Source organism: Rosa rugosa, chromosome 1 (genome assembly GCF_958449725.1).
Source record: "Rosa rugosa chromosome 1, drRosRugo1.1, whole genome shotgun sequence".
Taxonomy (NCBI): domain Eukaryota; kingdom Viridiplantae; phylum Streptophyta; class Magnoliopsida; order Rosales; family Rosaceae; genus Rosa; species Rosa rugosa.
The window spans coordinates 59,127,497-59,142,650 of NC_084820.1; the positions used below are offsets into that span (position 1 = coordinate 59,127,497).

The 15,154-nt window shown below is 39.6% G+C and overlaps 3 protein-coding genes across 4 annotated transcripts; all 3 read right to left on the minus strand.

Annotated features, from left to right (window-relative positions):
* Nucleotides 1–1,412: 1,412 nt before the first annotated feature.
* Nucleotides 1,413–6,352, minus strand: LOC133725755 (uncharacterized). Its single transcript, XM_062153126.1, has 7 exons — nt 5,978–6,352; nt 5,740–5,887; nt 5,421–5,612; nt 4,781–4,909; nt 3,860–4,029; nt 3,292–3,422; nt 1,413–2,935 (listed from the first exon to the last, which is right to left on the minus strand). The coding sequence occupies exons 1-7, from the start codon at nt 6,189–6,191 to the stop codon at nt 2,855–2,857; spliced, it is 1,065 nt and encodes a 354-aa protein (XP_062009110.1). The 5' UTR covers nt 6,192–6,352; the 3' UTR covers nt 1,413–2,854.
* Nucleotides 6,353–6,740: 388 nt separating this feature from the next.
* Nucleotides 6,741–9,810, minus strand: LOC133725756 (jasmonate-induced oxygenase 2). The gene is made up of 2 exons (XM_062153127.1): nt 8,895–9,810; nt 6,741–7,205 (listed from the first exon to the last, which is right to left on the minus strand). The coding sequence occupies exons 1-2, from the start codon at nt 9,693–9,695 to the stop codon at nt 6,960–6,962; spliced, it is 1,047 nt and encodes a 348-aa protein (XP_062009111.1). The 5' UTR covers nt 9,696–9,810; the 3' UTR covers nt 6,741–6,959.
* A 2,248-nt stretch (nt 9,811–12,058) lies between these two features.
* LOC133743092 (uncharacterized) lies at nt 12,059–14,307 on the minus strand. 2 transcript variants are annotated; one of them, XM_062170879.1, is made up of 5 exons: nt 13,966–14,307; nt 13,758–13,879; nt 13,200–13,248; nt 13,012–13,092; nt 12,059–12,494 (listed from the first exon to the last, which is right to left on the minus strand). In XM_062170879.1, the coding sequence occupies exons 1-5, from the start codon at nt 13,981–13,983 to the stop codon at nt 12,450–12,452; spliced, it is 315 nt and encodes a 104-aa protein (XP_062026863.1). In that variant the 5' UTR covers nt 13,984–14,307; the 3' UTR covers nt 12,059–12,449. The 2 variants fall into 2 exon arrangements, with proteins under 2 accessions (XP_062026863.1, XP_062026858.1); XM_062170874.1 differs by having other exon boundaries at nt 12,059–13,092.
* Between the last annotated feature and the right edge of the window lie 847 nt (nt 14,308–15,154).

The following is a 15,154-nucleotide window of genomic DNA, read 5'->3' on the forward strand; positions in this document are numbered from 1 at the left end:
ATTATTGCTCTGGTGGGGTAATCTAGTGTTCATATGGATGGCTGTCAGAAGCAAATAGAAATCCAAAGAACCCCAAAATCTAACCCACTTTCTCCATTTTGCCCTCCACTGTTTCCCCTTTTAGCCATCTTTGCCCTAAACCCTTGTCGGAAGAGAACCTCCTCGGTCGAGCGGTTGGACCACTAGGTTAGTCCGACCGTCCAATCAAGTGAATCGAATGAAGCTATGTGTATGAATTTTGTAGATAGTGCGCCAAATCGGATACTCATGTGAGATTCAGGCTACACTCGGAGAGTGACATTCTGAATTTTTAGATTTTGTTTGGTGAGTCAGACATGATGCGTGAGTCGTGACACAGTCGGTTATCTATGACTTTTCTCTTCACTTAAGCACCTTTTTCTTCTATTTTATCCCCAACCGTTCAATTCTCTCTTTATTCCTCTTTTGGAAATTGACAGTTTCTTTTGCTGTAGCTTTTGGGAAAATTTTGATCTAGAAAGAGAAAGATGATTGAGCTATCATTGTGGTGAGAATAAATAGTAAAATGAAATCGGTTAAATTGCATTTATAGTGAATTCCTTGGCACCTATTGTTCTTCCCATAAAGGGTTTGGTCGAACTTCCTTAATTGTCAGATTGGGAGACCAAATTTTGTTTGATGGTTTAGTCTGAAGTGTGACTAAATTAAACGGAATGTTTCCAATGTGTGGCCACAATTGGCAATTGCCATTAGAAGGTTTGTTGATTAATGGTTTAATGGATTACAATGGCTGGTTAGGGTTCATCAATGTGCAATTTGCCAAACACCTAAAACCTAAATCGGCACTTCAATAAATCCCTACTATCCAATAAAGGAAGTTTTAATTCATATTCCTCCAAAAAGTTATAAGTTGATTGAGTTCATAATTATTAAACAGTTTACGCGTCATCAATATATATATATATACCCATTTTATAATTATTTCTCACATCATACTAATTAAATTACCAGTTATTGTCACACGAGTGATGATTAATTATTATGAGGATGTTATAGTTCAACCATGGTGTTCATATTTTCTAAATGATATTGTGCTTACCGGCAAAGTATAATAGGTCTTAGGTAGGCCTAGTCCCCCTCTCCTTTTTGTTAAATAAAAAAAAAAAAAAAAATAATAGGTCTTAGGTAATGTTGTTTTAGAATTATGACACAGCTGACTGATAAATGTATGGATACAATCTTTATCTTACAATGATCACATCAGTTGTAGGGTATTGTGAGATATGTGTTTGTATACAATCATTTTCCGATTCTTCTTGCTCAGGTTAGGTACACTTCATTTCAAGTTCCCCAAGCTTTAGATTGGTGATCTGGGAGAATCCAAGTAAGAACAACCTAAAATAATTGAGAGAGAGAGTGAGATCCGAAACAGATTAATTAAAATTTTCTTATTTTATTAAAGACAGCATTATCTCATACACAACAAGTAGCTGAATAAACTAAGTACAGAGCATGGCTCTCTAGTGAGAACCATATCTTGACCACATTCAACCAAGCTAGGGTGGTAGCCGTTGACAAGATAGCAATCCCCCCATACTTGTTCTCTTTATTTAAATTCGATCTGTAGCCTTGATTTTGCTCAACATTGTCCCCAGAAAACAAAAGCATTAGCAATAATAACACTACATCACCTCGACTTAATTCCGAAGTGAATATAAAAGATTACGAGCGTTAATGTACAAGAAAAAGACTTGCTCATTGCGGTTAACATTCTTGGAGATGGGAATGTCGGTTTTGATGTGACACTCCGCGGGAAGTCCAACGGTGGCGTATTCCCTGATGTTTTGGAAGTGACTCGCAGCGGTCTTAAACTCTTAATGCATTCACAGGCTTCAAGCCTGTCTTTAGTGGATGGAGTAATATGTTTGAGAGACGTCACGCCTCTGCAACAAGGTACGGGGCTAGGGATGACTCTACTTGCTCACAACTGACAGACGCCTCCGCTCGCGCTGCCAAGACCAAAACGGCTAGTACCACCATCACTGCTACAACAACACCTTCATCATTTTGATATGTTTGAGATTGCGGACTGCTAGTCGATTGATGTACTTGAGCTTCTTTATTTACGAGAGCTCGAGTAGTTGTTGCTCTGCTAGGTATGGTTTGAGGGGTATATATAGTTGCCGATGGTGAATGCATCCAAAATGGTGAAGGTATTGTTGGTGTGATTGGAGACGTAATCGAACTCGGTTTCTTGTTCTTGCATGCTATCTATCTCGACCTCTCGTTGTCTCTTAAATGCTTGATGAGTCATGTTCTTGTGTTTGTTTGTAGCAGACCATAAGGTATCCTCATAAATCCTTGATGAGTCCCAATCGGCCTTGCCAGCCACAGTTCAACTCCGTGAAGAACGTTCCGAGTCGCAATACATTCATGTCTGGAAGTTGATCACTTAAATAGTAAAACCACATGTCTGTGTCATGAAAATTCACTTCGGCAAGACAAGGCCACAAGGGACTGAAATATTGCACCAGCAAAATCTTTTTTTCTTTCACAAAGCAACAAAGCACACGAGGGGCTCTTGCCATTACTTGCAAGAATTTCTTTCACATCACTATAAACGGAGATACTTTTACATGCAAACGCACAGTATCCAGAATCGGCAACTGATATATTGAAAAATTAGCCTTACTAACATTAGGCTAGATGGGTAACTAGTACTACGTAGAAAAATATTGAAGATGAGTAATGACTTCAACCAAAAAAAATATATTGATAATGACTTCCATTTTTGATTTCAAGCTGTCTGTTTCCCTTTCACTTCGTTATTGATCCTTCCCACTATACAATTGAGTTTATATAAAATCATCGATTGTCAGCACTTGAAGGCTTCTTTAACAGATTCTTTCATCAAACAGTTCCATGCTAACAATGCTGCCCCAACTGCAGGCTCCACCTGGTGTCGATTCAATAAAACAGAAACCACAGGTTTATAAAAAGAATAACACAAATTTAACCAGATAACAAGAAGATAAAAACACTTGTCCTTTCGTAACCAAGTTTCATTCCTTGCATAATCTATTTCTATCGTCCCATTTTCCATGTATTCAAATCTAACTGAATTGATATGCAGCCACTTTTCTTTTTCATTCAAAAGATGATATAGAATTGAAAGATAAAGAAGCCCAGCAATAGTCGTTGTACTCAAGAAGCAATGTGTAAATTACTGAAATTACTTGGCTCATCACCTTGAACATCTCACTTGCCTAAAATGTCAGATGTTGACTATAGTACGGCATAAAATATCCTCACCTCAGGTCTAATTGGAACTGCCCCTGGGTAGTCCTTGGAGATGCATCTAATCACTTCCTTTCCTATATCCCACCTCTTATTTGCTTCAAGAACACCACCAACCATGACAAGGGGAAAAGAATCTTTTCCATCTGCAATTAATTTATAACACAACAACAGAAATTCGATATTAGAAACCACAACAGGGGGGCTTCCTACTTATCAATTATTACTTGCAAGTAAATATAACTATTTAACTGTGCCAGGGAATATTAAATAACCTAGGAATGGTCACTGAGCTGTCACATCAGCATACTCATTAAACACATGGATAAGATGTAAGGTCAACTAGGCTTAACTTTCACAAAGCTACATTACTTCCTATTGGGAAGGGAGAGCACACAAGACAGAGGGAAGATGACACATAAGGTATGAACTATCACTCAAATTAGAAAAACTATTAGAGTGATTTGAATTAAAGATCCTAAACGCAACAATTAGTATTTAATGTGCTCATTATTTCATGAAAGATTAAACAAAATATATAATTTTTTTTAGATTAATTAGTTGTTTGTTCAGTATGCCATACCTGGGCCACACAAGTCAAGTCTTTGAACAACAGCTTTCACACTTAACCCCAACTCCTCAACTGAATCAAACAAGATCTTATTTGCGACTTCATCACCAGCCTCTGCACAAGATACAACCTCTGGAACAAGTGCTGCAATGCGAGCCCAAGATGGATCTGCATACGTCCACCTAAAATCCAATAGAAAAGGCTAGTTGTCATCTGATATCCCATTCTGTATACATCCCTGGTAGTCATTTATATGAAACTTATCATGTGAATGGGCTTGCAATTTTTCTTTCTAATTTTTCTTGCAGAGGTTTGCAAGGACATATGATTTACAAACACCAATCCCCTTTGATAGTATTGTGCAATCCAGAATGCATGACAAGTCTTAATGGTATAACTGCATTTTCAAGCAATCGCAATCCAATGCAAAATGATTTCCAGGGAGCAATTTCTTAATTCTAAATAGACGATATTCTGTGCATATATTTTCATTTTTAAGATGGGTGATGGTAGTGACCACATAGATGAACTTTGTTTTGACTCAGTAGGTGTCATCACAGCTATATTTACAGTGTGGATACAGAAATACGGCAACGTTGGGTGTGGAAATGGTTTTTTCAAGAAAGGTTATTAAAAAATTACTAAAAAGACTGTATGGCAAGGGAACCAAAAAACTTAAATCAACTTACATGGATTCTAGAGTTTTAATAGGTACACAAAAAGTGGAACTCATCTTACACATTCGCATCACCTAACCAAGACCGATCATGAGATTGCAGACAAACAATTATATGGGAATACAGGACAAACCTTGTCATCTATTTTTGCCAAAAGTGCGTAAAAGATTCTCTGCAGACTCTGAGATCCCAATATGACAACTAGTAACTTCACCCATCTATGCAATGATAACACATATAAGTTTCAGATAGGTACCCGATGAGTTCATCTGGAGAAGAAAGACCAAGCTTCTCTAAAATACTAGAGGTAAGTGCTGTATGCGGACCACGACCGTCATGGGCCCTTATGATCGCGGTTAACGCCTGTGCAGCTATTCCATATCCACTGCAAGTAATCAAAATGTTGTCATATAAAACTGAAAGACGGAGTAAAAGAATCCTACATCCTGATAGAGCACAATTGTCTTACTTCTACTCAAAATTGATAATACATGTGTTTGGTATATCAATTAGCCATGAAACTTTATTTTTAAATAAAGCACATTAGCAGGCAGGGAGCAACTGTGAAATAACAAGAATAATAACAGTACTGGAAATTTCCAATAGTCTACTTATAGACTTTGAAAGAAATGATGAGCAGGAAAGGGAAAACTAAAAGATGAATAAAGCGGCGGGAGGTTTTAAGTTCTCCGACCAACTGTTTCTTATTATACCATTTCATATAGTTAAGAATGTCTATATACATGCAAAAAGACCCTGAAAATCTCCAATGATAAGTAGAGAACATTTCCTTATGTGGACAAAGCACTGGCTACACTTTTCCATATAATTATGAAAACTAGGAGCACAAAAAAAAAAAGAGAGGTCTACAAAAGCGTAGAGCCAAATGGCGATACCTTCCCCAATCACCTAAGGTAGGTCCTGCGCCAGCAGCCCGAGCATTTCTACCGTCTTCAGTGAATCCATACGCAATGGTGCCGGTGCCAGCAATCAGAACGCACCCATGAAGCTTTCCCATAGTTCCACACGCCAAAGCCGCCACAGCATCATTCTGAACATACAGCCTCACATCACTGGGGAATATATCCCTGTTTACACCAACACAAACTCCAACCTTTCAGAACAAAATCGACATTGATATGTTTCGGAAAAAAAAAAACCCAAACTCACAGGCATTGTAATGAAACAAAAAGATAGAAACTATGCAAGTACTACCTAAGCCAATCTAATATCCTCTGCTGATCTGAAGGATGATTAACACCCGAAACCGCTAAACAAACAGCCCGAACCGCCGACCGGTTCGAACCGGCTTTCGCAAGCGCCTCCGCCATCACTTGCTCCAATGTTTCCCTCGCAGCAGCCTCTGTAGTTCATTAACAACCAAAATTACTCAGAAACCCTCATACAGTTATCCAAATTGGAATCAAAACCAAATCAAAAATGATTAATTTACCGCCGACGCTGTTGTGATTGGAGCAGCCGGCGACGGCGCGGGCCAAAACGGGAACCGGGTCGGGCAGAGGATCGGAGAAGGGCAAAAGAGGCATGCAAATGCAGACGGTGGAGGTTGTGCCGCCGTCCAAACCGAGAATGACGTCACGGGCGGCGTCGGAGACCGGCATTTGTTCCTCGAAATCCCAGATTTCGCCGTTCCTGTAGCGCTTCATTGTGAGCGAGCGAGGAATCAATTGAATTGGGGAGTTAATAAAGGGCACCAATGGAGGTTCGCTCTCTCTGTCAGGGGCAGATAGGGCTGAGAGGAACCCAACAAGGGAAAGGTGTGGGGGAGTGAGTCTTAATAATAGTTTTTTTTCAAATGGTGTGGGGTTTTGTTTTTCTTGATCGGACGGCAGGTGGGGGCCACTGGGCTGGGTTTTAAAATGATTGTAGAGTCTTGTTCTTTACTTCCGTCAAATTCTTTTCTAATTATTTTGTTTTAATTATTTTGGTGATAATGATCCCCATTTTACTATTCTGAGTCGCACCTTTGTCATGCGTTGATCTTTATTGTGGCTCTGTTTTGACAAATCTACACATATGTTGCTTCCTGGAAAAAACTGCCGTCTCTGGAGATATGGCAAAAATCACTGCAGTTAATCGCCGGTCGCTGTCAATGCAGTTAGTCGCCGGTCAGTATCGGTCTCCCGTTTCCTCTGTCTCGATCAGGAGGAAGAGAGGAGGAAGGAAGAAGGTTGATGGTTGCAGATACTAGTAGCTCGAAACAGCGTTTTGCTTTGAATTTGATAACGAAAGCTTGTACGAGTAGAACAGAGTAGAGATGGTATAGTCACTGTAAAGCAAGTCTCACTGTCAATATGCACTATATTAACTGGTGAAGGTATGTAAGAGAAACGGGTCTAATTCTCTCGAGTTACAAGAATGCAATGTGAGGGCAAGTTGGGGAAAGAGAACGGGGGTGAAATTAGGCCTCCATGCTATTCAAGCAGGAGGGCATCAATATTCCGTTTTCCTTCTGGACCCTTTGTGTACCATGATGACACATAATCTCCGTAAACAACTTCCCGGTAGAGGGGAGGAGTGGATTGACTGATGAGCTCTGAAGCAGGGGATACTTTCACTGTCTTGGCAGGATCATGAAAAGTAGCTACTGACAGCCGTGGGCGATTGGAGTTGGTTATAGCTCTATGTTGAGAACTCTTGTACTTTCCGTTGGTCATGATCTGCAGACATGATAATCCACAGTTAGAGAATAAACAAAATGACCTCATAAGTTTTGTGTTCAATTTATTCTGTACCAGATAACAATTCACATTGAAAAATTACAGTTGAGCTACAAAACAACCAGAATCCTGTGAAGCTCATGTTGGTCCTCCAGTTGTCAGCTTAGAGCAAAAAGCAATTAATTAATGACTTAACCACTTCACTCTTTTGTCTAGCTCAAGTACACTTAGTACAGCCAAAAACTAATGCAACGTAACTCGGTTCCTTTGAGTATTGATCCAAAGCCAAATCCAGCAGCGAAGGTCAGTTTCATAGTGTTGGATTAATATTAAAGGCTCCTTTGCATGTCACACTGACAGATTCTAATCTAAATTGAAACTCAATCATTTGGACAAAACAGATAGGACAATGACTAAAACTCTATGTGTTAACTTGCACCCAAACTTAATATATTCCTAACCAAACCATATGAAAACAAAGACAAGAAGAGCAAAAACGAGTAAAACAGAGTAATGATGTCATGCCAATAGCTAGAAATAGTGGTTATTCATGGCATCAAACTATTGGCGATTTGGAAGCTTGATTTAAGACAAAAAAAGGCCTCTCAGAGAAATTGTGGCTTAACCCCTAGCAGAAAAGTAAAAGCAGGCGAACAATATCTAATCCAATGTGACTCCTTAAATGTTGACAGATTTAGGAACATGTGAATTGTTTAGTGCTATGCCAACTGCAAATATAACCACTAATAGGAGCAGTAGGTCTATTAGGGTCAGCTTCCAATGTTATGCAGCAGTCAACCCAGACCTTATTAACCACTAATACGTTTAGTGTGCTATGCCAACTGCAACAATAACCACTAATAGGGGCAATAGGTCCGTTAGGGTCAGCTTACAATGTTAATATGTTATGCAGCAGTCAACCCAGACCATATTAACCTATAATTCTCAAATCTCTCGTCCTACTTGACTATGAATCAACAAACCCAAATCAGAGTAAAGAAACATGAGGTTACTAGGTCAGGTTATCCTCAGGTCCCTAAAACTCAATTATCAATTACCTAGTAAACTAGCATACTGAATTGGTCATAATACAAACAAAAGTAAAATCCCTAAACAGAATAACATATTACTACCACTTGAAAATTGAGTCATGATCAGAATCTATAAGCAAAAGAATACTAAGAAATACACTCATCACGATCCATTCAAGGGTCTCTGGGGTTCAAGCATTCTTTTATCTTCCCAATCAACATGGTAATTGGACTACATATATTATCAATAACGTTTTGCTCAAATCCTGCCAAACCCTCATCTTTATCATTAACAAATGGAAAGCACACAATACAAGGTACTTCACTCTTCTTAATTTATTAAACAGAAACTTGAAATCTTTGAATAGATTCATTCAAGTCGTAACAAAATGAAAGTTGATTATGGCAGTTTGACACTTTTATAATAAACTTTTGAGTAGCTACCTCAGTCCCTCACCCTCCCCACTTCTATTCTATAAGTTCCCCCTCTATTATAAACCTACTTTCATTCTCTGTCCCTCCATTTTGAACAGAAAGTTTCAACCTTTTCATATAAAAACTTGCTTTAACTAATTGGGTATTGCTTATAAAGATTAAAGCTTCAATCTTTATAACGAAAATGAGGAATGTGAGTGATACTAAATAGAAAATGAGGTACCTCAGTTTGATCAGCTAGGAGAACAACAATGGCATCACCACCCAAAGGCTTCACAGGCACCCACTCATTGTCTTTCAGCACCTCAAGCCCACCAACCTCGTCTTGGACCAGCAGCGTAATGGCCCCAAAATCCGAATGGGCCTGCAGGCCCAATGTCAGCTCCGGCTGAGGACACGGCGGGTAATAGCTAATCGTAATGTTCTGGTAAAAATCCCCAACCGCCTCCTCTAAACGCTGCGTTTTGAGCCCTAGGCTCTCGGAAATCAGCCCCAGCAGCTCCCTCGCCAGCTTAGCGACTCGATCGCTGTATTCCGTAACCACCCGGCGGTAATCCGGCGGGAAATCCGGCCAGCGCGTGGGGTTCCGGCGCGTGAGGGGGAGAGTGTGGTGGTCGAAGTAGTCTCTCCAGTCCAAAACGGTGTCGTCCTTCTCCAGCATCCGGCTGCCGTAGCCCTCCGCCGCGGCGGAGCTGGGATCGCAGGCGTAGCGGAGCTTCTCCTGGACTGGGCACTCGTTGAAGAAGGTGAGGCCCACGCGCTTGATGTCGCGGACTAGAGTGGCGGGGACGCCGTGGTCGGTGACGTGGAAGGCGCCCCAGTCCCTGCAGGCTTCGGCGATGGAGGCCCGGACCGAGTCGCGGCGGGTCGGGTCGAGTCCGAATAGGCTGATTGAGGGAACGTTGGAGGAAGATGAAGGGTGGTTGGGTCGGTTCTGGGGAGGTTGAATGTACTGCGGTGGAACTTGGCTGAGACCAGCTTGGGCTAGGCTTTGAACTCTGGTGGGTTCCGAAGCTACTTCCATTTTTATCGAATTAGAACACACAGAGAGAGACCAGAGCAATGCAGGTGATGACGATGATACCGATTTTATAGTATGATAGTTGTGGAAGGACAATTGGACTGTGAAAACAAGTTTAGAAATTAAATAACAAACAAATAGTATAGGAAATAAGAAGAATAATATCACTTATCAAAAAAAGAAGAATAATATCATGAAATTACTGAGTACTGTAACATCAAGCTCACTCAGTTTGGTGCTACTCTCTTTTTGAATCAAACCCAAATCGGGCAACAGTATCATTCATCTCAGGTCTGAATGTCCCAAATCGGGCAACAATATCATTCATTTCAGGTCAGAATGTGTGTTACATACCATTCCACTGTCATCTATATACAGACAAAAATGCGTGATAGTACTCACAGTGGTACATAGAAATAAGTCTACACATCAAATGCATTGAATAAAAATAGCGTGAATCCTCCTTTAGTACTAATATTCGCTAAAAACACATAAAGTGCACAACAAAGACATAGCTCCTTAAAATTAGAGAATTATTGATATATGTAAGGGTGAGGTGGGTTAAGGTTTTATTTTTTATTTTATATTTTTTTTATCTATACACCTAGGGCTAAAACACCCCAACCCATATCACCAATCCCAAATAGGCCAAACAGCCCCAAAGCCCAAAATAACAAGCTTAGCCCAGCCCGCCTTCACCTCTCTATGCAGATCCACACACGGACACCGGTACCACGACTGTGCCTTCACCACTACCCAAAAGGAAACCACCCCTACCACGACGCCACCAGAAGACCCTGATGAAGACTTGAAAACATACAGACTGGACCCAACCCATCCGAAATTGGTTCCGCCTGCACCTCATGCCACTAAGGTTGACTCGGTTCCATTGGTTCGGTTTTTCGGTTAACCGATTGTATCGGTTAATCGATATATCGATTCGGTTCGATTCGATTTCAGTTAATTGTAACTTCATTAATATTATTAATTAATCCTTATCTCTAATGAGAATTTGTATTTCTTCCATTGTAATCTTACATATAGTAATTATCCAAACAATATCACTATCTACAAATTTAATATAAACCGAAAATATACATAAAAAAACCAACAAGACAATAGATATGATCATATGAATATACTATAGCTTATTCTATAATTTAAAGCTATAAGAAATGTAAAAACAGATAAGCAAATGAAACTAACTACAATTAAAAAATTAAGTTACAACTCAAATAAATTAAAAGCAGCTATAGACAATTAATCACATATAGGAATGGCAAATACTTAGGTGGGGGTTTCCCCACCACGTGGCCTTACGGCCACCCAATCAAAACTGCCGAAATTTCCATCTCTGCCGAAAATGCCCCTGCTTCCTAAAGTGAAATACCCAAAACACCCCCCCTGCTGGGGGGTGATTGGCCCTCCCCACCACGTGTCCCTACGGGTGCCCCACGCAAGATCTTCTCTATAGGAATTAATGTATAGTTAGAGTAACGAATATAATTTCAATAATACAAATATAAGTTTTATCTAATAGTTATATATCAGTTCAGTTTGATTTTGGTTGATTTCTGTCAGTTCGGTGTAGTTTTGTTAGTTTCAAAAAGTCCACCCCCACACGCCACGCCACTAGCAGTCCCTTCCAAAGACGCCATCTTCATCGTCGCCGCCTAGATCAAATCCAAAAACAGGATTCGAATCTAACCCGCGCTGCCAACTTCCTTGCTTAACAGCCGTACTGATACACTTCTCCTTGCTTAACAGCCGTACTGAGTCTGCTGAGATTGTTGCATGCGGTGGAACCTGACTATGATGGTGGTGGCAACTGGCAAGAAGAGGTGTCTTGCAGCTGTTGCCATTGATTCCTTAGAGCTTTTTGGATTTGGGCTCAAAATCTTCAGGGTTAATAGTTCGGCTTGGAATTTGCCATTCTCGATGAAGCCTGTTAGGCCTATGAGATTTGGGCAATTATGGAACTTTTGCTTCAGTCTTCTAGGTGTGGGGCCCACGACAATGGCTCTATTAGAGCATCTCCAATGGGTTTGTTATTTGGCTTTGGTCAAATTTGAATTTGACATATGACATGGCAAATTTGATGTAGAAACATTTTGACTATTTTTAGCTCAAATGGAGATGTCAAATTTGAATATTACTTTAATATATAAAATTCTATTTATGTTGTTTTTCATTTTCTTTTTTTTTCTTGTAATCAAAGATCATACAATGAATGGTTCCATTTAAAGAGATGCAATTGAGATTATGAGAAAAGAGATGCAATTGAGATTATGAGAATTCGAGAGAGGGGAATACATAGCCTGAAACAGAAACAGAAACTGCTTGAAAACTAGCAGTCAAGATAGCAAGGAAATAGAATCAGCTTGAATTTGATAGCAGTCAAATACAACATCACTGGAAACCAACAAACTGATACAAACTGAAATGGATTGAAAACAGAAACAGAAAATGCACAGTTCTAGCAGTCAAATAGCAGGAAACATAGTCATTCTTAAAGGGTTTGCAAGCAGTCAAATACATGATCACTGGACAAAACCTCAAACTAATACAAACTAAAATGGAAACCAACAACCTCACACTTCATATATCACATTGGAGAATTTTCATCTGAAGTTTGGAATAACATGCCCTCTGCTCAGGATTCATAGTAGATGTATCCATAGAGAGTTATGAAACGGGGCAAAATGCACAAACCTTGTAGGCATTGCAGATAATAAACTGATTGTCTACTCTGCACGTTTACTGCTGAGCAAAAACCATCGAACTGAGCAAAACACTTACAGCCTGCACAACAGAGCTAGAAAAGAATCAATCTGCACCTTTTGTACCCCATCAATTTAAGACATCAGTCTGCACATTAACTCATCATTATTTCCAATCACATGTTAGGTAATAGAAACAATTAAAGACCATGTAGTTGACAGTCTAATCTGCCAACCAACAATTAAAGACCATGTAGTTGTATGGACCTATACGTCTACTTACAAAACCAGCAACTCAATCTACCATAGGAACAACGCAAAAACCAGAAACAAGAAAACAATATCTAGTTGACTGCATCCTAACTATGGCAATAATATGAGATTTGTTCATGCCAAGCACTCATTTGTAATTGTGGGGCAAGATGAATAGATTGAAATAGTTAATCTATATCACACTAGTGTAATCATAATAAACATTAATTTCCCAAAACAACTCATGACAACCATCATCAACAAGAACACAACATTGAAGTGTTAGCTGGGAGTGCAAAAGAAAGCATACCAATTACATTAGTATCTATATTACGCACAACACTTACTTGAAAAACTTTGTACATACAAGCTTTAGTACCAGCTGAGAGACCCACAAAAACTACATAACACGGCTTCATCCTTAGCTCCTGGAAAATCCAAAACAAGAGGGATTATGAAGAAGATATCCGACAGATTAAACTTGACCAAATTAAGACCACTGCCTAATTTATCCCAGATAAAAAAACAAGCATACCAAGGGTGTTATAATGTGGAACATATGTAATGGCATGGCTGTTACAGGCCTGTAAAAAAAAAACAAAAAAACACAAGCATAAGGCTATAAAGTTGCAATCTTTCTAATAAGATTCAGTCCCCAAAATCATATTCAGTTGTTCAATACTTCAAACATTCACAAAAACTGGCTCTCAACAGTCAACATAGCACATATATCAGTTCTGCAATATATGCACATATATGCAATATATTCTAGTGTCTTCACTACCATTATTATACATGAATGGGCTAGTCTTCCTAATCAAACATATATCAGTTCTGCAAATGCATTATTCATACTATCAACTAATCAACTATGGTCTAAACAGCCATTCACAATATCTACTTACTGATATTAGCCATTCACAAAAATATCTTGAAATCCACAATCAACTAGATACAAACAAAATTATCTAAAACTCAAAACTATAGCTAGATGCCTTGATCAAACCATTTCCCACAGAGGTAATACAAGCACCAGAATCCAATTACCAATGCTTTTCACTGAAAATAAATAACTGATAGAACAAGAAAATACCTTAAGGCCTTTAAGATGGAATCATCACCCAACTTGTTAGTAACTTTGGAGGGAGGAAGCAACCAGTACTCGTCGTCTTCCTCAATAACTGTAACCTTGACACTTTCATCAACCTTTTCAACCTAATCCCCAATTCATCCAAAAATATCAACAAATTGAAAATCTTATGTAAAACCATAATATCCAATAGTGGATAATAGTTGCTTACTAAAACCGTAATATCCATAATTGAATTCGCATCTCTTGCCGGCGTCTTCTTCTTCCCATCTCTTGTAGAGCAGTAATCTGCAGATTCATCAATTCTTCGTCTGATGATGAATTGGCAAGATCCCAAAATTCCTCATTTGCAGCATCCGAAGATGAATCTGGAACATTTTGATCCATGTGCCTAATATTCAAGAAGAAAAAATAAACTTGAAGAGAGGAAGCTCGAAGTTTTGGGTGAGAGGAGAGGAAGCTTGAAGTTTTGGGTGAGAGCAGAGGAAGAAAGACGCGAAAGGGAAAGAGATCGAGAGAGAGCGAGAGAGAAAAACAATAAAAAAATAAAAGACCGAAAGGGGAGAATCTGTCAAATTTGACAGAGGATGCTCTTATGTCAAATACACATGTAATAGACAGATGGATTGGAACATAATTTGGTTGGTCAAAAATAAACGTTAGCTGTCCATCTGGCAAAAGACCCATCTGTTGGAGATGGTCTTATTTACATAGTCCGAGTCGTATCATTTAACGATGGTGCAAACTAGGTCTAACACACAATAAACTCTCTCCCAAAGAAGCGCGCGCGCCTATCAAGAATGTTGTTATATATGGTGTCTTGATTTTATTCGTCACTGGCTCAAAACGATCGGGACTGTGCATGAGGACAGGTGGTCTAAGAAACTCCCAGATGATGTGATGCAATTGATTCTACCACGACTGCTCGTGTCAGATTATTTCAGTTGCCGTGACGTGTGCCGTTCTTGGCGAGCTGCAATTGACAGCAAGCGTTGCCTTCTTGCTAATCAACTCCCATGGCTTTTACTCAATTCTCATCACTCATTCTACATCAAAGATGACTACTTTGTACGTGATCGGCAAATTTACGAATCAAACAAATGGCATACATGTATCCCTAACCCTAAGTGCCGCCTTGTATCAATTGAGCATTGGCACAGATGGCGCCCACGTTACTTGGGGAATTGCGTTGGATCAATTGAGGGTTGGCTGATCTAGGCCTGGCAATTCAGCCCATGGCTGCTAGTACACATTCATTTAGTTTTCGCTTTTTCCTCTTGAATCCGGTATCAGGAGCTCGAATTATGCTCCCACCAAATTCCACAGTTGAGTGCTCCTACGAGACGAAAGCAGTAGCCTCTTCAGTACCAACAATAACAAGGTTGCAGCTGCCACGGCCG

Bases quoted from the DNA above. Each gene is read 5' to 3' on its own strand.
- LOC133725756 (XM_062153127.1), bottom strand. From the start codon at position 9,695: ATGGAAGTAGCTTCGGAACCCACCAGAGTTCAAAGCCTAGCCCAAGCT. The intron at 7,206-8,894 runs GTACCTCATTTT...TCATGTCTGCAG, and splicing joins TCCTAGCTGATCAAACTGAG to ATCATGACCAACGGAAAGTA.
- LOC133743092 (XM_062170874.1), bottom strand. The intron at 13,249-13,757 runs GTATTTTCTTGT...TTTTTTTTACAG, and splicing joins TCCATCTTAAAGGCCTTAAG to GCCTGTAACAGCCATGCCAT. The intron at 13,093-13,199 runs GTATGCTTGTTT...TGGATTTTCCAG, and splicing joins TCCACATTATAACACCCTTG to GAGCTAAGGATGAAGCCGTG.
- LOC133725755 (XM_062153126.1), bottom strand. From the start codon at position 6,191: ATGAAGCGCTACAGGAACGGCGAAATCTGGGATTTCGAGGAACAAATG. The intron at 4,910-5,420 runs GTATCGCCATTT...GATTACTTGCAG, and splicing joins ACCTTAGGTGATTGGGGAAG to TGGATATGGAATAGCTGCAC. The intron at 2,936-3,291 runs GTGAGGATATTT...AATCGACACCAG, and splicing joins CAGTTCCAATTAGACCTGAG to GTGGAGCCTGCAGTTGGGGC.